Source organism: Cherax quadricarinatus, chromosome 45 (assembly GCF_038502225.1).
Source record: "Cherax quadricarinatus isolate ZL_2023a chromosome 45, ASM3850222v1, whole genome shotgun sequence".
Classification (NCBI taxonomy): domain Eukaryota; kingdom Metazoa; phylum Arthropoda; class Malacostraca; order Decapoda; family Parastacidae; genus Cherax; species Cherax quadricarinatus.
Window position 1 is genome coordinate 26179250 of NC_091336.1, and position 24734 is coordinate 26203983.

The following is a 24734-nucleotide window of genomic DNA, read 5'->3' on the forward strand; positions in this document are numbered from 1 at the left end:
TCTTATATTTCCTTGCCTTCAGTCCTGCAAAAATCATCTACCATCAAAATCAATGCTTTTCCCTATACATATAGGCCTATTTGTACTCTGTAATCATATAATAGGCTCCATAGAAACAAATAATTTTTCTCGTATGTTGCTGCAGCACTCTTTTGGGCATTAGTGTCACCATCTTTAGAGGCTCTATGGTGTCACCCGGGGCACCCCCCCCCTTATGACGCCACTCGATCTAGTGCAGTTAGCCTCACAAACACACTGTTTTCACTTATTATAAGATCTCAGAAGGGCAAGAATGGGAAGGTATGGTTAGAGCGATAATTATTCATTCTAGAGTATTATTGTGACCACAAACGAGTGGTATTGATCAATAACATCACTGGACTAGCCAAGGACTCGAACCCATGCTGCTTTGGCCTGCCTCATGGTGGGCGAAAACACATGACGCCCTTATCCATTGAATAAGGGCATCATGTGTTTTTGCCCACCCTGAGGCAGGCCAAAGCAGCATGGGTTCAAGTCCTTGGCTAGTGCAGTGTTGTTATTGATTCTAGAGTATATATCATGTTCCTATGTTATTTATATTATTTATGTCATGTTAGATCAATTGTGATAGATAAATAAGCCATAGAGTTGATATTAGCATTATATTGACATATTTTCTGCCTCCTGAGAGCCAGGAATTCCGCTGGAACGGATTAATGGCATTTCAGTTAATTTCAATGAGGAAAATTGACTTGATATACGAGCAAATTGAGTTACGAGCTTGGTCACAGAACGAATTAAATTCATAAGTCAAGGTACCAGTGTATAAAAAATCCTGCAGTGCACAGTGCATAATGAGAAAAATAGGCGACTGTGCTTTTGGTGTAAAATGGTGACTTTGTGTCGTATTTCCATATGGTTTGTATGGTTGTATTCTCGGTTTTTGGCCTTATTTGATAGAATGGAAGATATATTACAGAAATAGGTATAATTTTCATTGGTATCATACTGGAAAATACCTTAAAATTGAGCTCAAATTAGCAGAAATGTTCAATTTTTGCCGATGTTCAAGAGTAAACAATTGACGTCACCATCCAATCCGTGTCTAATACAAAGTCACAAGTGGGTTGGCATTATTTATACAATTATTACAATAATGCAGTAGTCTGCATAACAGTAAATCTTCTATTTTTTGTGTGAATAAAACTTCAAAATGGAAAGCAAGCGTAATACAAGAGGGGCCTGGAGATGTGACTAATGAACAGAAAATATTATTTTAGTGCTAGGAATATCTGCATTGTTTATTCTGGACCCTATTTTGAAATTGGCATCTCTTGAAATTTGTGTGAAATTGGCCAAATTACTGATTTCTGACCACTTTATTGGGTAGTTGAAACAGCTAAATGGGTGGTTTCTTGTACTCAATTGACAGATAGAAGGAATACTAGTAAGATAGCTACGAGTTTGCTAGACTGGAACAATGGAATGGGCCAAAAATTGGGCGTAAAGTGATGGAAATCCCCCATGTGTAAATATCGCCTTTGGGTTAGGTGTATTCTAACCTAACCACTCTGGAATCTGGCAACCTACAGGTCCCAATGATACTGGATTAGTGATGGCCAACCTGTACTAGGCACCAAAATCACTAACATACCCTATGTCCAGCTAAATCTCTGCAAAAATTCAATGTACATAAAAGGGCCCAAAATCTGGAAAACTACCGGAAATCTTCAGAGCTATCATCTGAGCCAGCATCTTCAAAACTACCATTAAAAACACCTTCTCTCCCTAACATATCCCAACATCAGCTAAATCTGTGAAAACTATATATTCATATTCTCAATGTTGCAAACATATGGAAAACAATATATGTAATCTTATTCTTAATATCTGTAGTCCTCACAACCATTGAAACATTGATTGTGTCCACATTATGTTAATATGCTAGAATCCTCACACCCTATAATCAAAGTCAAACCTGTAATTCTTTAAACAATTAAACTTGATAAAAGCCATATAGCATAGGATACATGTATTTATTTCTCATGTATTCATTTATATTTACAACCACCTAAGAGACTGTATATAATGCCACTCATTTTGCAATTGCCTTGTTAATTTTTAGTTAGTCTTAAGTTTGCCCGAAATGTTCTGCATATTAAGGGGCTTTCTGCATGAACACCTAAATGTCATTCACCTCTGTACAAACATGCCCCATGCAGCACATGGGGCAGGTCTTTTTTTAATACTGTGCATACACACTGCACAGACCCCCACTCTCATATCTAGACCAAAATCTACCACTCACGAAAATAAGGAATATCCGCTAGGAATTTTTATTGACCTAAGAAAAGCGTTTGACACAGTAGACCACGGCATCCTACTCCACAAACTTGACCACTATGGTATAAGAGGCCATGCGCTTGCATATTTTAAATCCTACCTTTCTAATAGGTATCAGTATGTCACCATTAAAGACACAGCCTCATCAATACGGCCACTTGATACTGGAGTTCCGCAGGGAAGTGTCCTTGGACCCCTGCTCTTCCTCATTTACATCAATGATCTTCCAAACATATCCCAACACCTGAAACCCATTCTCTTTGCTGACAACACGACTTATGTCATCTCCCACCCTAATCTTGCCACCCTCAACACCATTGTTAACGAGGAGCTGCTCAAAATATTGACTTGGATGACAGCCAATAAACTTACACTTAACACTGGCAAAACCTACTATATTATGTTTGGTAGAGCTGTATAATCCTCCGGGTTTAGCGCTTCCCCCTTGATTATAATAATAATAATATGTTTGGTAGCAAAGCAGGTGTTGCACAACTTAACATTAAGATCGACAACACTCTAATTGCCAGACATAATGAGGGCAAATTCCTTGGCCTATACCTCGACAAGAACCTAAATTTCAGCACCCATATCCAACACATAACAAAAAAAGTATCCAAAACAGTGGGGATCGTCTCCCAGATACGATACTACGTGCCGCAAACTGCACTTCTCACACTATACCATTCACTTGTATATCCATACCTCACCTATGCTATCTGTGCTTGGGGTTCAACTGCAGCAGCACACCTAAAGCCAATAATAACCCAACAAAAAGCCACAGTAAGTATAATCACTAAACCCCATCCCTGGCAACACCCCCCTCCCCCCACTCTTCATAGATCTAAACTTACTCCCTGTTCAGAACATCCACACTTACTACTGTGCAATCTATATCTACAGGACCTTAAATTCCAATATTAACCTTGACCTAAAATGCTTTCTTGATAGTTGTGACAGAATCCACAGGCATAACACCAGACACAAACATCTCTATGACATTCACCGTGTTTGACTAAACCTTTACAAAAATTCAATGTATTTCAAAGGACCTAAAATCTGGAACACCCTACCTGAAAACTCTAGAATTGCAGACACATTCATCACTTTCAAAACTACAGTTAGAAAACATCTTATCTCCCTGATCCACCCTGACAACTAACTACATGATAACCACCTGGTGGTTCACAATTACACTCACTCACCCACTGACTATAAACCCAGAAATACAAATCTTAATCTTAAAATAATAAATCCTAACTAGTCATAAGTTTGCCTATGATACTCCAATATAGACACTTTGTATTGTGCCAAAACAAAAGCATTCACATTGCTAAACTCACAAATTATAATGTAGTCACTTAGCCTTAATACCATAATCTGTAAGGATTTAATGTTAAGAATTAATCTAAGTCTGCTCGAAATGCCTAGCCAGGCTACGTGTCCTAGTGGCCCCCTCTGTAATTAGTATTTTATAACATGTAAACCACACAATACCCAAAACCTTTAAGCCCCACATTGTAACCCTTATAGAGAATAAACTTGAATTGAATTGAATTGAATTTATCTGAACGAGCTGACCTCATAACGTAGCTCTACCTGATGCACAATAACCCACACATGAGAGAGCAGTTTATGACAACGTTTTGGTCTGACTTGGACCATTTATAAAGTTACACTGTCACAGTGTGGGTTATTTGTATATTGTTCCAGTCACAGTATTGTGCATTTTTGTTCTCTATGTGATGGCCACTGAAATCATTAATTCTCCAAGTTTCCATCAAATTTTGCATTTTTGGTGTCATTACTTTCAGAAAAAGATTCTCTACCGTTTCAGATTTTTATTTCAAACATGACACTTTCAGCATTTTTAATTTCAGAGGTTGCGACAGTGAAAGGGCTAATACATTGTTAAAGTACAGTATTAATCTGAAAATGAAAATCAGAATAGAGGCAAAGAAAATGAATCCATGAGAATGAAGAGTTTTCATTATTAAATATTTTGGATATACAGTACAGTCATTATATAGCTAAAGCAATGAACTATTATGTAGAAGACAGCACTCTAGGTACAAAACAAATTTAACATCAAAGTATCAAGCAGCATTGATTCAAGCCTTACTTTTCAGGTCTATATATTACAACATAGCAAAGTAATCATTTATCATATAAAGAAAATACAAGAAAATAGCTCAGTACGTCTTATAGAAAGGAAGAATCTTTCATACAACAATAATACACACAATAAAAGGAAAACAGGACATTCCATTTATGCCTTACAGTGATATGGGAATCATGTTTTCCTGAAGTACAAGCTTGCTACTTGAATGAGATTTAACACTAATGAAAGTGCAAAAAAAGGACAGGAAACTTAAATAAAAAAAGGTCAAACTTACCTTGCATTTGGTGGATAATGTGACTTATGAATGTTCAGACAAGTGTGATATCTGACTTTACATCCTAATGGTGTTTAGACTTCAACTGTAACTAAGTTTTACAACTTGATAGGGTACATTTGTACCTTTGCAAAATGTTTGCATTGGGAATAATTCTTAAATGACAGTGATTAGTTACTCACGTCTTCTTTTGATTTAAAATGAAACAAACACGTACAGCCAATTACTACCACGATCACAAAACACTTCAGTTTATCATGCTGGCACCAGAAGAGTGTGTGTATACAGTACAGGAAACTCCTGTATATATTAAGTGTCAAAAATATTTAAAAATTCAAATTGCTCTATTTAGTAAGGTCTAATATAAAATATTGCTAAATTTGCTCTCTTCCAGCACGAGCATGAGATATTACTCTCGACTTGCCATACTTACAAGGTGCCTGAAGGTTGAGTTACAAGCCGAAGTAGCTTCCTATGGTGGAAGCGAGCACCACGCATAGTATTGCCACACACAGCATGATCATGATCTTCTTCTGCAAGGGGTGCACAGGCACAGCACTCATTAAAAGTCATAAAGATGTACGTATAAAAAAACAAACCTCCATGAAGGTTAAAAAGTCACCACCCCTCTACAGAAGCCTTAAGCAGAATGTAGCTACTAATGGGCTACCTTTGACTGGGACAGTGGAACCCATGCACCTGCTGCAGCAACAGTGTTTGTCCTGGGATCACTAGATGTGGAGTAAAAAAGTAAGAAAGAAAGAAGAAAAAATTTATTAGGTGCCAAGCAGGATCATGCCCTGGTAGACTATCACTAATAATTAATATTAGGAGAAACTGACAGCTGTCATTAAAACTCAAGACAAACACTAACTTGGCCCATCAACCACTTCTGTATTTCTTTCTTAAATTTTGTATACCACACCAAACGCATTCCAAGTAGGTGGCCTTACAAAGATAAAGAGAGGAGAGGCCAGGAAAAGAACTAGAAATGTTAAGCATTGACCATCATGCTATCCACAGCAAGAATAAAGAAGAAACATAACTGCCAGTGAAGTGTAGCACACATTTCATTAGCAGTTCTATTAATATGGACTATGAAAGAATGAAGAATAAAAGTTAGTAATAAAAATAGTTTAAATGAAATTTTTGCAATAATTATTCACTAAACTTAAATTTCCAGAATTTTTAATTTGAATGCAAATTGATAGGTGGAAACATAATATAAGCCTGTGGGTATCCCAGAGGTTCCTTTGAAGATCTTCCAGGGATATGGGAGAGTAAAGATTTAAACACCACTTGACATGCTGGTTTTTATTAAAAAAAAAAAAATGAAAATATTCAATGTACAGGAAGCTTTTACTTTTAAAGTATTGTTTATACTATATTTCTGGCACAAAATTTGACAAATATAAATGCTAAAGAAGGCTCCAGCACTAAAGTGGTGTTAGACTGATATCCCTAAATAAAAAAAAAAAAAATTAGTAAGAAAAGGAACCTTCCACATGCTGGATGGCTGGAAACTGCAGGGCACTTTGCAAAACCACTCAGTTTTCATTCCCTGCAGAGAGAGGTTAAAGACATACTCACTGGAGGCTCATTACCAGTAGAGGGTAGTAGAGTTATTAATTTAGTTACAACGAAGCAGTAGAAGGTTAGATTAGACCCAGGTAGGAGGCGCCGCTGAGGCTCAGCACAAGACACAGAACCGACACACACACCATGATCATTATCTTCTTCTGCAGATGTGTGGGGACAAAACACATATTAGTACAGAAGAAGGCAAGGTCCCAGTGTCCCAGACTGGTCTCTTATTTGTATACACCTGTCTAAAAGTACAACGGTATCTGAACTAGTAGTCTCCTAGTGTCTTCTCACATATTTACCATCAGAGAATGAAAAGTTTTATAGAAACAGAATTATCTCAACTTTATATCAATAGACTATTGTATAGTCTTGTTGCATTAGATTTTTTTTTTGTGCAATTATCTTATGGATACGGATGTATGCCAACATTATTTAAGTACTGCACTACTGTTAATGCACTGTAAAAGAACTTAAATACAACAGCCACTTTACTTTAGTGCAATATATTTATGGTTGACACCTGAATTTTAAATATATTTAAATGTCTTACATAATGTAATCCTTTAGTAATGGCTAAAAAAATGTTATGGCAGTGAAGACTGAAGTATAATACTCATCATGCAGGGGGAAACGATGACTGTACATGCACCATAAATATTATGCACAGGAGACTTGAGTACTCCATAACCACTTTTGTCATTATAATGAGATCATATGGTATCTTATATAAAAAAAGTTGCACCTTTCGACAAACTGGTGGTTTATGCTAATAAAGTTGAGTTCTTCTCATGAGACTATATATCAGATCAAAGTGATTATTAATTATACATTCTGAAGGTAAATAATTAAGTGCACAATAGACTGGGATAAAAAATCTAAGGTTTCTCGAGTAGGGTTATGAAGAACACCAGTGATTATCTGGTTCACTTCATCAATTGTACAAATCAGAGAAAGAACCCAACCTTGAATAAAGCAAGTAGTCAACATATGCACTTCATTATGCTCCCTGAGGGGTAGGTGTGATGGCTTAATAACATAGGGTGGTCACTTACCTCTTGCTCGAGCCAGATTATTACACCAATTTTGAGTGATGCTCTCAGGAGGGTGGTTCTTGAGAGTATGTTTTCTATCTTTTATATACATGGACAGATTCTTCTATACCAGACAACATAATATTCCTATTATTATTCCTATATAACCTGTATGACATATTTTAGTAGTGTGCCATTTTGTATTGATTAAAGTACTGAATCATGTGGCAAAGGCTCATGGTTTAATTTTAACAATGTTTTATCATTCTCCTGCCTTGTATAGTCTCCTCAAGAGTGGTTATACAGTATATGGAATTACATTATCTGTTTTCAGATTTTTGTGAGAAATTAAAGGTGAAAATTCAGTTAATATGGTTTGCCAAACAAAATAAATACTGTAACTAAAGATCAAGTAACTTATCAGTTCATTCAAATCAAAGGAAATAAAATTTAATCTACGAGGATTTAACAAACACTAAAATAAAAAAATGGTATTTACTGAAGATAATTAGAGCATGCTTAAAGAGAAACCTGTTTATTCCAAGAATGCTCCACAAATAGCACTTAATTCTCCAGCAGTAGTGTACACTCAATCACTCTGTAAGTGGTCTTGTGTTGGTTGCTATCTTAGATTTAAAGCCTACTGATGCATGAAGGTCAAACATGGTGTATTTCAGCTGTTCACCACCAGTTAAGAATACTTTAATCACTAAAATAGCAAATTAAAGTAAACTTTCAATACACTGAGAGATATGTACACAGGTACATATCTCTCACTGAGAGATATGTACCTGTTTATATATATATCCTGTCCTCAAAACTTATCTATACACTTTATTCTTTAGTACTGCTTCTACATCATGGCCACAGCATTATATACAATACTTTCAAGTGAAATATTTTTCAGAAAATCTGTAACACACAAGTAAACAGTAAGATTTAAAGGTGAAGATAAATTCTAGTATAAAGCAGCTTCCTCAGTCCACAATAATTTATCTCGACATATTGTGGACCATATCAAAATTAGCAAAACAAAACGATTTCCAGTCATGACCTCCAAAAGACAATATAATGTGAGAAATGCTGTACTTGTTAAGCACTGCCAATTAAGTCCTGCAACTACTGGAAAAAAAATCATCTGTACAGTATTACAATATTAACAAGCTTTATACAGTAATTCACATTTAAGTGACAACATTGGAAGTGAAACTACTCTAAAATAATCTCATTAATAGATAATCTACAAGACAACTGCATTATTTAAATAAAAATTTAGGCACTGAAAAAAAATATATTTAGATATGTAAAGTGTTAAGAAAGTAAGTAGCTTATTTTGTGGTGTTTGACAATAACTAACGTGAACATTTTGTCCCTGTAAGTATTTGCAGGAGTAATTCCTGTTCCATTTTCTTTCATCACCCACTTTGGGCAATACTTCTTCCTCATACATTATGAAGAAGAACTCAATATGATGAAAGCTGTCAGTGGCCCCTAAAACCCTGAAGAAGAAAGAGGGGGGGAGGAGGAGGAGACAATGATTAAGGGTAAATTCGGACATGTTGAGTATAAGTACAAAAGCAGGTGGTGTAACAGATCAATTTCAAATAAAAAATTCATTATTTTCATTAAAAGTAGTACATACTTTCAAAGAGTATAGAAGACAGAGTAAGGCTGTCATGGCATTGAAAGAGAGGGTGAGAATGAATCTTGAGTCCTCTTTGATGAATGGGAAAATATCAAATGATACAGTATTGTTAGGAGAACCTTGAAATTCTCTCCAAGTAGCTCTGCCTTTCTTTTTGCTTTCCCAATCTCCCTATGTAATGACCATGTATATATAGGTCTTGGTGTGACTAATTTGCAGTCACAAGAGTACATTTTCCCACAGCTTACAAAAATGAAGGGAGGATAGCCAGGAGCTCAACTTGAAAAATACCTGAAGGATGTTTCCAGGGGTCAATGCCCCCAAGACCCAGATAACCCTTCCTGGTGGATCAAGGCCTAATCGACCAGTCTGTTACTGCTGACTGAACAGTCTTGCATACAAACCACAGCCCGGCTGGTCAGGAAGACAACATTTTCTATTCTGCACAGGAGGCCGTTAAAGAGTTGGGGGACTTCTGACACTCATCAAGGCCTCTCTTAGTGTACTCACTGATCCCCTGCTTTTCAACAGAGGTATTTTGCACTATCTGCCAAATCTTTTGTTCAGTGTTCATGTTTGAGACCATTCCCTCCAGGGGAGAGTGCAGATGACGGGCATTAAACATCTTTAACTAACACACCCAGAGAAGACACTGCCGAGAAGAGATACATAGTCCTCCCCACCAACTCCATTGCCAAACAAGTTTCCAACATCTTTTCCAAAACTTCATTCCAAGTATCTACCTCTACATCCACCATCATCAAGGACATTACCAGTAATAGACAGGAAAAGCTTCAATCCAATGTAGGCGTATACACAATCCCTTGTAATGACTGCAGCAAATTATACATCGGCGAAACATCCAGAGACCTCCAAACACGTATTTCAGAACACCAGTACGCAGGCAGATCTAAGGAATGACTGTGTTCAAAACCGAAATTCACACAACCATTTAATCAACTACAGAAATGCAAGACTTATCACCAGAGAAGACAACACTCAATACCGAAGAATCCTGGAATCGTCACTTATCTGTACATCTAACAACTTCAACCTGAACAACGGCTTCTATAACATAGCTGAACCCCTTGCCAAGAAACTTCTTCGTCATTATCCCACATAAGAACGTAAGAATCGAGGAACACTGCAGAAGGTCTACTCATATACTTATCCAATCTCTTGTCAAAGCTACCTAAGTTTTTAGACTATCACCCTACTCGGAAGATTGTCACCTGCAGCTTTCTCCACCTGACCCAGCATTCTCATCCTATAAATACTCACGTATGTTTCACCCAGGTAGATCTGTTTGTGACTTGATAAAGCCCACTGTGTGAGTGAAACATTGTCAATAAAGGATCACATTATACTGCTTAAGTGATTATATTTCCATTGTGTCGGTATTTTATACCATTTATTTCCATACCACTTATCAAATTAAACACAGGCAGTGGTATAGTACTTCAGAGTTTGGACTCAAATCAGGTAAGTGGAACATTAGTCAGTTAGCCTACTGATGTTCCAGAGATGCACCAACCAATCACATGGCTGAACATAGATAACATGCAGGAAAAACACTAAAAGGCAGACAGAACACTATGGAGATTGACAACTGGCAGAATCATGCAGAGGATTTGCATGGAGTCAGTTGTAGGACAGTCATGGAAGTCAAACATATGGGATTCAGAGTGAAGGATAACTATAAGGAAGTATCAGAAACAAGATAAGCTGAAGGTGTCAGTCATCACATTACATTATGGTACTCAGAGATGAATCAGAAGTTTGTGGATTTGCAGCTAAATTGTAGTGGGCCAAATCCATAAGGGAATTTGAAACTTTAATGACAACAATCAGTCTGTCGGAGATTGGCTAAGTCTTGGCCGTGTTTACATACCTTCTCTTTTATTTTATCCGCACATTCCCATAAGAACACTAATCAGTGATGGAAATAGGAGGTATGGTTAAAAATAGGAGAGGAGAGTTTATTAAATGGAGAGTTAGAGGTATTGGGAAGATGGAAGGAATATTTTGAGGAATTGTTAAATGTTGATGAAGATAGGGAAGCTTCTAAGCAATGAAGCAGAGTGAACAAGAAACATCAATATAATATATAACTTGGCAAGTAGAGCACTTGGCTGAGAACATAAATTACTGTACTTCAGAGGATAGCAAAAGTGCCACCAGTTACAGCACTGACAAGATGCCAAACAGCACTGACTGCAGACTGACAGACTGTGATCATCCAAATAGACAGCAGCAAGATCATGAAAGTAAAAGATAAGTTTAGCAGCTCAACACCCTGTGGGTAGCAAAAATGTCTTCCTTTAACAATGGAGAGATATCACACAGAAATTGGCTGCAAAAGTCCAATGCTCAGTCCTGAAAAGGATGTAGCTGTGAGACCTTGTGTGAGAGGACAACAGTTAGACATTCTGAGTAAAGTTATATACATAAATGTAAATCATAATAGACACTACTCAGTTTCTACAATTTTATGAGGGCATTAGCTTGTCCAGATGTTTAAATGAGTGCGATGTAAAATAAAACGTAGATCTACGTTCGGAGCACTATGCGAGTGAACGTAGATCTACATTTGAACAGTTTAAGGATTAATGTCCATGCTGCATCACTTGGTTGAACTGTAAAAAAATTACAGGTCTTCCTCAACATTCGCATTTTCCACTTTCGCGGACTTCGAACATTCGCGAATTCCCAGCTGCCCAATCATATTTAAAATATGTCATTATATATGTTAGGAATTGTGGTGGTGGCAGAGTTTGTTTGGAGACAGGACAAGATGGTCCTTCATTATGACACTATCAACTCTAGTATGACATAATAAACAATATTAATAACACAGAAACACAACGTATACTTCAGAATGAATAAAATACGTCATTAAGTATGTCACGAGTGTTATGTTGGTGGTGGTGGGTGCATAAGGGCCACTGAGACATAAGCCTTACATAGTGGTGGTGGAGGCAGTAGAGATTAGAAACAGTGGTGTTGTAAGTCGCTCTATGTATAAACGTAAGTAACCATTCTTACAGGATTCATTACCTTTGTAACTTGTGAGTTCATTACCTTTGTACCTAGTTCAGCTATCAAAACTTTGGGGGCCCAGTCCCTGGACCCATTACATACCTCTGTAATCTGTAAATACCTTTGTAACTTGTCATGATTGTAACCAGACCTACCTGGAGTTCATTACCTTTGTAAATTGTGAGTTAATTACCTTTTTAACTTGTTCAGCTATCAAAACTTTGAGGCCCAGTCCCTGGACCCATTATGTACCTCTGTAATCTTTTGACTACCACCCACAGGATGGGTATGGGGTGCATAATAAAGATATTAAACTAACTAAACTAACTCCAACAACATTGGAGGGGTTTGGTTTGTGCTGTCCTTTTTCTATCAGTTAACTGCCTAATTTACTTGCTACAGTGTTAATGCTACATTATCACTGGCTGGTGCTATATCCTTTATCGACTCGTGCTGCTTTAGTATCCTAGATATCGTAGAATCGCTGAAGAAGGCATATTCTCCCCTCTCTCTTCCTCCTCCACTTTGGTACTCTGTTATGAGTTCTTTCTTGAATTCTATAGTCTTTCTCACCTTCTTTACCAAAGGGCTGGCACTAGTACAATATTTTACATTGTCTTCATGTGTTTTATGGTTCTTCATGGTTCAATAGGTTAAGGAAGCAGTATTGTTAGGCTAAGTAATTTTTTTTTTCTTTAAGTCAGCCGTCTCCCACCAAGGCAGGGTGACCCAAAAAGAAAGAAAATCCCCAAAAAGAAAATACTTTTATCATCATTCAACACTTTCACCTCACTCGCACAAAATCACTGTAAAGTAAATGCTATTATTATATTACCCTACAATATATTTGGGCACCAAACATTCGTGATTTTTCAACATTCCTGAGGTTCTTGATCCCCTAACCCTCCTGAATGTGGAGGGAGGCCTGTATATGAGTCTTAACCCTTAAACGGTCCAAACGTATATATACGCAGCGCCCCGAATACTTTGAAAAAAAAAATCGTTTTTTTTTTTTAAGAAAAAAAGAGCACTTTTTTTTAAGTATTTTAGAATAAAAAAATTTTTTTAGGGTCAGTACTTACCAAGATATGAGGCCAAGAAGTTGGCACTGGATGCTCATTTGACAGCAACATCAAGTCCTGCGGCTTGCAGAAGTGTTGCCAATATACCTTTTTTTCTATTTTTCATATTTTATGTAATTTTTATGTTCTGATAATTACAATTTGTAGTTCTTCTTGTCATTTTATAACCAATCATTGTTCTGACATTAGTATATATTAGGTACTGAAATTGTACTCAAATTGTCACAAACACACTGACAGGCAGACATTTACACCTGCCCTAGCCATTTACTATTGTCTTGGAACACTATCTACAAAGTATTAATATGTCCCAGCAATGTTCTGGATATGTGGAAGTATATAATGACAATGAGGACGAGGAGAAAGACGAAGAGGAGGAGGAGGAGGAGGAGGAGGAGGAGGAGGAGGAGGAGAAGGAGAAGGAGAAGGAGAAGGAGAAGGAGGAGAAGGAGAAGGAGAAGGAGAAGGAGAAGGAGAAGAAGGAGAAGGAGAAGGAGAAGGAGAAGGAGAAGGAGAAGGAGAAGGAGAAGGAGGAGGAGGAGGAGGAGGAGGAGGAGGAGGAGGAGAAGGATAATAATAATAATAATAATAATAATAATAATAATAATAATAATAATAATAATAATAATAATACACTTCACAGACACGCACATGCATATATATATATACATATATCTAGGTTTTTCTCCTTTTTCTAAATAGCTCTTGTTCTTCTTTATTTCTTCTATTGTCCATGGGGAAGTGGAAAAGAATCTTTCCTCCATAAGACATGCGTGTCGTATGAGGCGACTAAAATGCCGGGAGCAATGGGTTAGTAACCCCTTCTCCTGTAGACATTTACTAAAAAAGAGAAGAAGAAAAACTTTATAAAACTGGGATGCTTGAATGTGCGTGGATGTAGTGCGGATGACAAGAAACAGATGATTGCTGATGTTATGAATGAAAAGAAGTTGGATGTCCTGACCCTAAGTGAAACAAAGCTGAAGGGGGTAGGGGAGTTTCGGTGGGGGGAAATAAATGGGATTAAATCTGGAGTATCTGAGAGAGATAGAGCAAAGGAAGGGGTAGCAGTAATGTTGAAGGATCAGTTATGGAAGGAGAAAAGAGAATATGAATGTGTAAATTCAAGAATTATGTGGATTAATGTAAAGGTTGGATGCGAAAAGTGGGTCATAATAAGCGTGTATGCACCTGGAGAAGAGAGGAATGTAGAGGAGAGAGAGAGATTTTGGGAGATGTTAAGTGAATGTATAGGAGCCTTTGAACCAAGTGAGAGAGTAATTGTGGTAGGGGACCTGAATGCTAAAGTAGGAGAAACTTTTAGAGAGGGTGTGGTAGGTAAGTTTGGGGTGCCAGGTGTAAATGATAATGGGAGCCCTTTGATTGAACTTTGTATAGAAAGGGGTTTAGTTATAGGTAATACATATTTTAAGAAAAAGAGGATAAATAAGTATACAAGATATGATGTAGGGCGAAATGACAGTAGTTTGGTAGATAAAAGCAGTGAAGAGTTTTTACGAGGATAGTGAGGCTCAAGTTAGAGTATGTAGGAAAGAGGGAAATTATTTCCCAGTAAAAGTAGGCCTTACACAAGGATGTGTGATGTCACCATGGTTGTTTAATATATTTATAGATGGGGTTGTAAGAGAAGTAAATGCGAGGGTCTTGGAAAGAGGCGTGGAGTTAAAAGATAAAGCCAGGAAGAGCCAGTTGTGAGTGTGGGGGAAGTTTGTGAGACAGTAGGTAAAATGAAAGGGGGTATGGCAGCCGGGATTGATGGGATAAAGATAGAAATGTTAAAAGCAGGTGGGGATATAGTTTTGGAGTGGTTGGTGCAATTATTTAATAAATGTATGGAAAAGGGTAAGGTACCTAGGGATTGGCAGAGACCATGCATAGTTCCTTTGTATAAAGGCAAAGGGGACAAAAGAGAGTGCAAAAATTATAGGGGGATAAGTCTGTTGAGTATACCTGGTAAAGTGTATGGTAGAGTTATTATTGAAAGAATTAAGAGTAAGACGGAAAATAGGATAGCAGATGAACAAGGAGGCTTTAGGAAAGGTAGGGGGTGTGTGGACCAGGTGTTTACAGTGAAACATATAAGTGAACAGTATTTAGATAAGGCTAAAGAGGTCTTTGTGGCATTTATGGATTTGGAAAAGGCGTATGACAGGGTGGATAGGGGGGCAATGTGGCAGATGTTGCAGGTGTATGGTGTAGGAGGTAGGTTACTGAAAGCAGTGAAGAGTTTTTACGAGGATAGTGAGGCTCAAGTTAGAGTATGTAGGAAAAAGGGAAATTATTTCCCAGTAAAAGTAGACCTTAGACAAGGATGTGTGATGTCACCGTGGTTGTTTAATATATTTATAGATGGGGTTGTAAGAGAAGTAAATGCAAGGGTCTTGGCAAGAGGCGTGGAGTTAAAAGATAAAGAATCACACATAAAGTGGGAGTTGTCACAGTTGCTTTTTCCTGATGACACTGTGCTCTTGGGAGATTCTGAAGAGAAGTTGCAGAGATTGGTGGATGAATTTGGTAGGGTATGCAAAAGAAGAAAATTAAAAGTGAATACAGGAAAGAGTAAGGTTATGAGGATAACAAAAAGATTAGGTGATGAAAGATTAGATATCAGATTGGAGGGAGAGAGTATGGAGGAGGTGAATGTATTCAGATATTTGGGAGTGGACGTGTCAGCGGATGGGCCTATGAAAGATGAGGTGAATCATAGAACTGATGAGGGGAAAAGGGTGAGTGGTGCATAGGAGTCTGTGGAGACAAAGAACTTTGTCCTTGGAGGCAAAAGTTATTTTGCAGCTCTATACATCACTAGTGAGGCCTCATTTAGATTATGCTGCTCAGTTTTGGTCTCCTTACTACAGGATGGATATAGACTCATGGATATAGACCTTATATGGGTGAGAAGCATGGGTGATGAATGTTGCAGTGAGGAGAAGGCTGGAGGCAGTGGAGATGTCATGTCTGAGGGCAATGTGTGGTGTGAATATAATGCAGAGAATTCGTAGTTTGGAAGTTAGGAGGAGGTGCGGGATTACCAAAACTGTTGTCCAGAGGGCTGAGGAAGGGTTGTTGAGGTGGTTCGGACATGTAAAGAGAATGGAGCGAAACAGAATAACTTCAAGAGTGTATCAGTCTGTAGTGGAAGGAAGGCGGGGTAGGGGTTGGCCTAGGAAAGGTTGGAGGGAGGGGGTAAAGGAGGTTTTGTGTGCGAGGGGCTTGGACTTCCAGCAGGCATGCGTGAGCGTGTTTGATAGGAGTGAATGGAGACAAATGGTTTTTAATACTTGACGTGCTGTTGGAGTGTGAGCAAAGTAACATTTATGAAGGGGTTCAGGGAAACCGGCAGGCCGGACTTGATTAGATTAGAAAAGATTAGATGACCATCCCCCTCCCTTTTTTTTTGCTGGTACATAAACATTTCTGTCTGTCAAGCTCCCTGTCTATCTGTCTATCCGTCTAGCTCTCTGTCTCAGATAGAGCCACAAGACTTTGTCATCACCTTTACTCACATCTTCAAGCAGAGTATAGCACTTTGTCTGGATTTTTGGGTTATCCTAGGTAATTTATACTATGTATACTTGTATTTATGTGTACCTGTGAGACAGACAAAAACAGATTGAAAGAGATAGACAGAGGCAGATAGACAAAGCCAGAGACAGATAGGCAGAGACAGATATAGAGATAGACAGACCCTAAACTTGGGGTTAACATCACTTTCCTCTTAAAAGAGAAGTGTTAATATGACATTACATCAGTGAATCCTTGGTGTTTACCGCACTGTTTGCTCTAGCTGGCGCTCAATTTAACTGGCGCTCCCACAAGGTACTAAGTGGTCCCAGATTTTTTTAATACTGCACACACCAAGGTTTAAGACCAATTCTATGCTGACCAGTACGTGTAAGAACGTATATATACATTTGGACCGTTTAAGGGTTAAGGACCAACACATTCAAATGATGGGCACTCCAGTGGGCAGATTCTAAGAGAAGAAAGGAAACTAGGAAGGACAATGGAGGAACACTAAATGCACTGCCGGCAAGACATTTTGTTGGGTGCAATAGGATGAACACTAAGTGCACTGCCGGCAAGACATTTTGTTGGGTGCAATAGGATGAAGAGAATCATCTCTTGCATAACTTCCAGAAATCACACTCGTAGGCCTGGTCATCCACCTTACGTGTCTCAAGAGAAATAAAACACCTTTAACAATAATATAACTTCAGCTTTCCTCTCTCTACTGCCACTAAGCCCAACAGCGGCAACAACAAGGGGTGCAAGGGAGGGCTCCTTAAAAATTCCATCAGCTTTGGGACCCAAAGCCTCCAAATAAAAATAATAATAAAACCACTTCAAAAAAAGTCCCCCAGGTCCCTCTTTTAATTATAGTGCCACTCCTAAGAAATTCCTATATAAAACTTTTGGAGCCATCCCTGGAGCCCAACAAGAGGAGATACTAAAATATTAACAGCCCCAGGGTGAATGGAAAAATACATGCAAGTAACTTTCAAAAGGCTTGTTAGCAACCACTAGGTCAAAAGAATGAAATACCATTCAATGCATAATGAACCCTTATCAAATACAAACACCAGGGCTAGTACTCTACTTCCCATTTTATCTCTATTCACACACCTAAAAACAGTGCTGCCATGTGATGGACAGGCTCAACTCTCAGGAAAGTGCAAGGACAAAATCTACAAGCCTCCAGGAAAGGCAGATACACAGAAGCAGCACTTTATTAAGTCTCTGCAAACATTGTCACACTATTGAGGGCTACTAAGGAAGACCCATGACCCAAGGCAGTGACAAAGATCATAAGTCAACCACCATGAAAAAAAAAGAGTTAGACATGGAAGACATTCATTAGGACACTACAGGATTTGCATATAAATTCTACTCAATTCAACTAATAATTAAATTTGGATTTTTCAGGTTAAATTTCCAGCCACACCTTTAAGTACTTGACTGAGTGTGATTACTATTTTTCCTTAACCCTAAAGAGGAGGAAATTGTTCCATCTAAAGTATATGTAACAGATCACACAGGCATAACAATGGAAAAAATCTCTGATATTCTATGTGAACCTATCAATCTGAGTAAACATTCCATATATATATATCAAAGTGCCAAAAATCTGGAATACCCTACCTGAAGGATCAAAAATTATTTCTTAACATCTTTAAAAAAAATGCTATAAGGAAACATCTCTTAAACTGTATGTAATGTGTAATATGTAACAATCAAACACTTACTGTGTCCAATGTATCTTATACAGGTCGACCATCACTCATAAACGCTTACTATGTCTGCTGTATTTTAAACAGGTCGACCATCGCTAGTCTAGAAATTAGTAACCTGGTTCCATCAATAATCTGGCATTAATTTGGGCTATAATAATTTCAAACTCCCGGGGCTGCCACACCAACCTGCTGCTACTTGCTGCATAAACTACTCCAATTTCTTTTTCTCCATTTGTTATAACCTGCTCACTTTTAGCCCTAGCCATGGTTCTAACGAATAAAAGAAATGCTTCTCATTGTGTACAGCACATACACAGTACACTGTCCATAAAAGATAAGGTGGATCTGAAGCTACTGTTGGTTGCTATGAGCTCAGCTCACTCAGATAAGCTGTGACCGGTAAATTTGGACCTACATATGAGAGAGTATATCTGTGTGGTAAGTGTGCACTATACAAAAATAATCCTGCAGCATGCAGTGCATGAGAAAAAAACTGCGACCATGTTTTTGGTGTATTTTCGGATGGTTTTTATGGTTTTATTCTTGTTTTTGTGGCCTCATTGATAGAATGGAAGATATATTACAGAAATAGACATGATTTTAATTGGTTTCATGAAGTACCTTGAAATTGAGCTCAAAGTAGCAGAAATGTTTGATTTTTGTCTAATACATGGTCACAAATGGGTTGATATTATTTATATAATTATTACAGTAATGCAGTGGTCTGCATAACAACAAATCTTTTATTTTTTGTGTGAGTAAAAATTCAAAATGGAAAGCAAGCATAATATAATAGGGGCCTGGAGATGTGACTGATGAACAGAGAAAATGTTATTTTAGTGCCAGGAATGTCTGCACTGTTTATTCTGAGCCCTATTTTGAAATTGGCATCTCTTGAAACTACTGATTTTTGACCATTTTACTGAGTAGTTGAAATAGGTAAATGGGCAATTTCTTGTACTCAGTCAACAGAATAGAAGAAATACTAGTGAAATAGCTATGAGTTGGGTAGACTGGAACAATGGAATGGGCCAAAAATAGGGCATGAAGTGGGTGAAATCGCCGATGCATATTATTATTATAATCAAAAAGAAGCGCTAAGCCACAAGGACTATACAGCGCTGCAGTTTAAAAACTGTAGTGTAAAGCACCCTTCTGGCAAGACAGTGATGGAGTGAATGATGGTGAAAGTTTTTCTTTTTCGGGCCACCCTGCCTTGGTGGGAATCGGCCAGTGTGATAATAAAAAAAAAATAATCAAAAAGAAGCGCTAAGCCACAAGGACTATACAGCGCTGCAGGGTAGGGAAGGAAGTGAGGGTATTGGGCGGTAGAAGGGGGAAGGGATGATCAGTAGGTTACAGAAAACAGCGGGGCAGGGGATAGTGCGGGGGTAGAGGCCAGCAAGAGATTGAGGCAGAAAGGGCTGAAGGTATCATCAGAGTTTGTGAAGTAAGTCAGTTGTTGTCAAAAAGTCAATGAGAGAGTCCGGATGAAAGGTGGGTCCATCAGCGAGAAAAGAAGGTAAAGAGAGAGCAGCGGAGCGAAGACGACGTTGGAGGTATATTCTGCATGCTCATTGATAAAGTGGGCAGTCTAATAGAATGTGGGTAACCGATAATGGAACCTGACAATTCTCACAGAGAGGAGCAGGGCGCCTCTCCATGAGATAACCATGAGTAAGACGAGTATGGCCAATGCGAAGACGGGAGAGAGTAGTCCCCCAACCTCGACACTGGTGACAAGAAGACGGCCAGTAACCTATACTCGGTTTAATAGATTGAAGTTTGTTACCGAGCAGAGTAGACCAACGTTTTTGCCAACGGGTGTGAAGGTGGGTAGCTATTGCAGCAAAATAGTCCATAAATGGAACACCTCTATATGAAACTGGTAGGTCATGTACTGCTGACCGCGCAGCAGTGTCTGCCTGTTCATTGCCCTGTACGTCAACATGACCAGGGACCCAACAAAAAACAATATCTTTATGCTTGGAAGAGATGCGGCGTAGCCAAAGTTGGATATGGTGAGGTGTATCAAATTTCTGTATAGCCTGTAAAGCACTAAGGGAGTCTGAGACAACCACAAATGATGACATAGGCATAGATGCAATATGAATAAGTGCTGCAAGAATGACATACAATTCAGCAGTAAAGATACTAGCCGAAGATAGTAAATGCCCTCGTACAACACTGTCCGGAAACACTGCTGCGAACCCTACGCCATCAGAAGACTTAGAGCCATCTGTGTACACTGCAATGGCATGAGAATGAGAGTGGAAGTGGTCAAGAAAAAGAGAGCGGGAAGCTACCATAGACAGTTGGGCTTTCGAACAAGGGAGTGAGGAAGAACACACTCGAACAGCTGGATCTTCCCAGGGGGGTAGGGAAAAGTGAGATGCTACATGAACATAGAGAGGTGGTAATTGAAGAGAAGACGAGAAAATGTAGGCGAAGGGAGAAGGGACGGAGCAAACAGGGGTGGCGAACAAATAAAGAATGTCTACTAATATCGGTGACCATTCTATAAATGGAAGGATTGCGGAGATCATGAGAGCGTACATAGTAGCAAAGGCAATGGGCATCACGGCGACCAGATAAGGATGGAACGTTCGCTTCTGCATAGAGGCTCTCAACAGGGGAAGAGCAAAAAGCACCAAGGCATAAACATAATCCTTGGTGATGAATGGGGTTAAGGCTAGAGAGAGTAGCAGGAGAGGCCGCTGAATAGATCTGGTCACCATAATCAAGTTTCGATAAAATGAGGGCGGAATGTAGGCGAAGGAGAGTTCGACGATCACCTCCCCACGAAAGATGAGCAAGGGTTTTAAGAAGGTTCAACCGGCTGTGACAAGTTGCCTTCAGAGAGGTAATGTGAGGTTTCCAGGATAACCTACGGTCAAAGAGGAGGCCTAGAAACCTGACTATCACGTTCAGGGATACAGGAGCCATAGAGGTACAAAGCATGATCGGAGATGACAGAGCGTCTAGTGAAAGTAATTTGGTGAGTTTTGGTACTGAAAAATTTAAACCCATGTATGGTGGCCCAATTGGAAACACAGTTGACCGCATGTTGGAGAGAAACTGTAATGAGGTGATAGTCAGCGCCTGCACATGCAATAGCGAAGTCATCAACATAGAGTGATGACCAAATATTGGATGGAAGACTAGAGGCCAAATCATTTATAGCAAGGAGAAAAAGTATTGTGCTCAGAACACATCCCTGGGGGACACCTTCAGCTTGGATAAAGTCCGGGGAGAGCACATTATTAACCCGAACACGGAAATGTCTGTCAGTTAAAAAGTTCTTAAGGAAGGATGGTAGGTTGCCTCGAAGGCCTAAGGAGTGGGCTTGGGCCAAAATATTATACCTCCAAGTTGTGTCATATGCCTTCTCAAGGTCAAAAAATATGGCAATAACTGAGTGGTTATTCGTAAAGGCATTACGAACATACGTATCCAAGCATAGTAAGGGTCTATGGTAGAACGGCCCTTACGAAAGCCATATTGATGAGTGGAGTGACTGTTGTGTTTCTCTAAATACCACACTAAACGTCTATTTACCAGGCGTTCCATCACTTTGCAAACTGCACTGGTAAGAGCAATGGGACGATAGTGGGAGGCTTCATGTTCCGTAGTACCCGGTTTGCGGAAAGGGAGAACAATGACAGATTTCCACAGCTGTGGAAGAACTCCCTGTGACCAAATAAGATTGAAAAGGCATAATAGGACTGCAAGGGCTGACTGATGTAAATGTTGTAGCATACGAATATGAATGTCGTCGGGCCCAGCTGCCGATGATCGGCAAACTGAGAGTGTTGCCTCCAGTTCCTGAAGTGTAAAAGGCACATTATACTGTTCTTCTCTGAGAGAAGAAAAGTCCAAGGGTGCTAACTCTCTGGCAGACTTTGAGGAAAGAAATGAGGGGCATAGATGGAGCCCCTGAGAAATACGGACCAGATAATTGCCAATTTCATTGGCAACATCTAGTGGGTTTGCTATATCAACACCGGCAACCCGCAGAACAGGAGCCGGGTCAGGAGAATATTTACCACTCAGTTTTCATACTTTTTTCCAGACTGCACTCATAGAGGAAGCAGAGGTGATGGTGGAGACACAATCTCGCCAGCAAGTGCGTTTAGCGTCACGGATGACACGGCAAGCAATCGCACACTTCTGCTTAAAATTAAGAAGTCTCTCTGTGGTTCTATTGTACTGGTACCTGCCCCACGCAGGGCGTTTCAAACGTACTGCACGAGCACAAGCAGGAGACGACCAAGGCACGCATTTCTGAGAATGCCTGCCCAAAGTTTGGGGTACAGAATGAGAAGCTGCGGTTAAAACAGAGGATGAGAAGAGGTGTAAAAGCTCATCAATGGAGGACGAAGAAGGAACCTCACTAAAAACAGTTAGTTGTGAGTAAAGGTTCCTCGCCGATGCATAAATATTGCCATTGGGTTAAGTGTACTTTAACCTAACCACTTTGTAATCTAGCAAACTCACTAATCCAGCAGGTCTCAATGATGCTAGATCAGTGATTGTCAATCTGTATCAACTTATTCAACTGCTGCTTCCCCACTGTAATTAAATAATAATAATATAATCAAATTAAGCCCTAATCCCAGAAGGGTCATACAATGTTATTTTAATCACTGTTATGCAAAGAAATTATTCATGCAAAACTCACACAAAACTAAAAGTACATGTTATAATTTTTATAATTTGGGTGTTGCAGTTCAAAAGGTCATCTGAGCTGTGATGTCAGCACACTTCTGGTAAGACAGTGACTGAATGAATGACAATGTGTTTTCTCTTTACTTATGGGGTCACCCTACCTCAGTGGGAGATAACTGATGTGCTGAAAACCTTTAAATACCTGTATTAATATTAAGTAGTTTGTCAGTACTAGTTTTAGTCTGCCCAAAATACTTCACATGACAAGAGATTTTCCTTATAATCTACAAAAAGAGAAATCAACACCCTGAAGATGTAATCCCAGAGATAAATCAACACCCTGAAATTCTTGTATATATTTGATTTGACCAATTTGATTTTATGCTATACTTTTATACACTCACTCTGTCTTTCCCTCCTCTCCCTCACTTACTCCTTCCTCTCTCTCCCCTCTCCTCCCTAATAACATTCTTCCCTCTCCTTTCCCTCCTTTCTTACCCCTCCCTCATTCCCTTATATTCTTCTCTCCACCCTCATTTATCCCCTTCTCCTTTCCTCTCTCATCCTCATTTCTTTCCCCTCACCCCCCTTCCTGTCATCTTGCTTTCACTCTCACTACACTTGGTATTCATTTTCTTTAATTTGTATTAGTAATAAAGAAATTAATTTTTGAATAAGTTGTAGAATGCAAACATGCAAGTTTATAAATAAATGATTGTTTTACAAAAGTTAACTAAAAGTAAAATATACAAGATAAATTTTAAACGATAAGAAAAAATGAGGAATAGTAGAGCAGAGGAGAGAGAACAGGAGAGAAAACAAGACAGAGAAATGAAGGAGAGAAAAGGATAAAGACAAAAGTTAGCAAGACTTAAAATACTTAACTCAAAAAACCCAAATTTAAAAAAAAAATAAACTGTATCAGGAATGCATCCAAAACCCTCCTGTGTTTGCTAGATAGGCCTGCCTAACAATATCAGCCTATTACAACTGTTCATCTTTAAATTGGAAGAAAATAAAGTATTTTTTTTTTTGATTAACACACTGGCCGATTCCCACCAAGGCAGGGTGGCCCGAATAAGAAAAACTTTCACCATCATTCACTCCATCACTGTCTTGCCAGAAGGGTGTTTTATACTACAGTTTTTAAACTGCAACATTAACACCCCTCCTTCAAAGTGCAGGCACTGTACTTCCCATCTCCAGGACTCAAGTCCAGCCTGCCGGTTTCCCTGAACCCCTTCATAAATGTTACTTTGCTCACACTCCAACAGCACGTCAAGTATTAAAAACCATTTGTCTCCATTCACTCCTATCAAGCACGCTCACGCATGCCTGCTGGAAGTCCAAGCCCCTCGCACACAAAACCTCCTTTACCCCCTCCCTCCAGCCTTTCATAGGCCGACCCCTACCCCGCCTTCCTTCCGCTACAAACTGATACACTCTTGAAGTCATTCTGTTTCGCTCCATTCTCTCTACATGTCTGAACCACCTCAACAACCCTTCCTCAGCCCTCTGGACAACAGTTTTGGCAATCCCGCACCTCCTCCTAACTTCCAAATTACGAATTCTCTGCATTATATTCACACCACGCATTGCCCTCAGACATGATATCTCCACTGCCTCCAGCCTTCTCCTCACTGCAACATTCATCACCAATGCTTCACACCCATATAAGAGCGTTGGTAAAACTATACTCTCATACA

General features: G+C 39.0%; 1 protein-coding gene across 5 annotated transcripts in view; it reads right to left on the minus strand.

Moving 5' to 3' along the window:
• Syx1A (Syntaxin 1A) overlaps positions 1 to 24734 on the minus strand; it is a 466543-nt gene that overhangs the window by 8976 nt on the left and 432833 nt on the right. For 3 of the 5 annotated variants that reach the window (XM_053785239.2, XM_053785243.2, XM_053785242.2), the window contains one exon: positions 5155 to 5254. In XM_053785239.2, coding sequence (XP_053641214.1) covers positions 5174 to 5254 — 81 coding nt within the window. In that variant the 3' untranslated portion in view covers positions 5155 to 5173. Of the gene's footprint in view, positions 1 to 5154; positions 5255 to 6311; positions 6461 to 24734 lie in introns of all 5 variants that reach the window. The other 2 variants (XR_008407913.2, XR_008407912.2) reach the window with 2 other exon arrangements.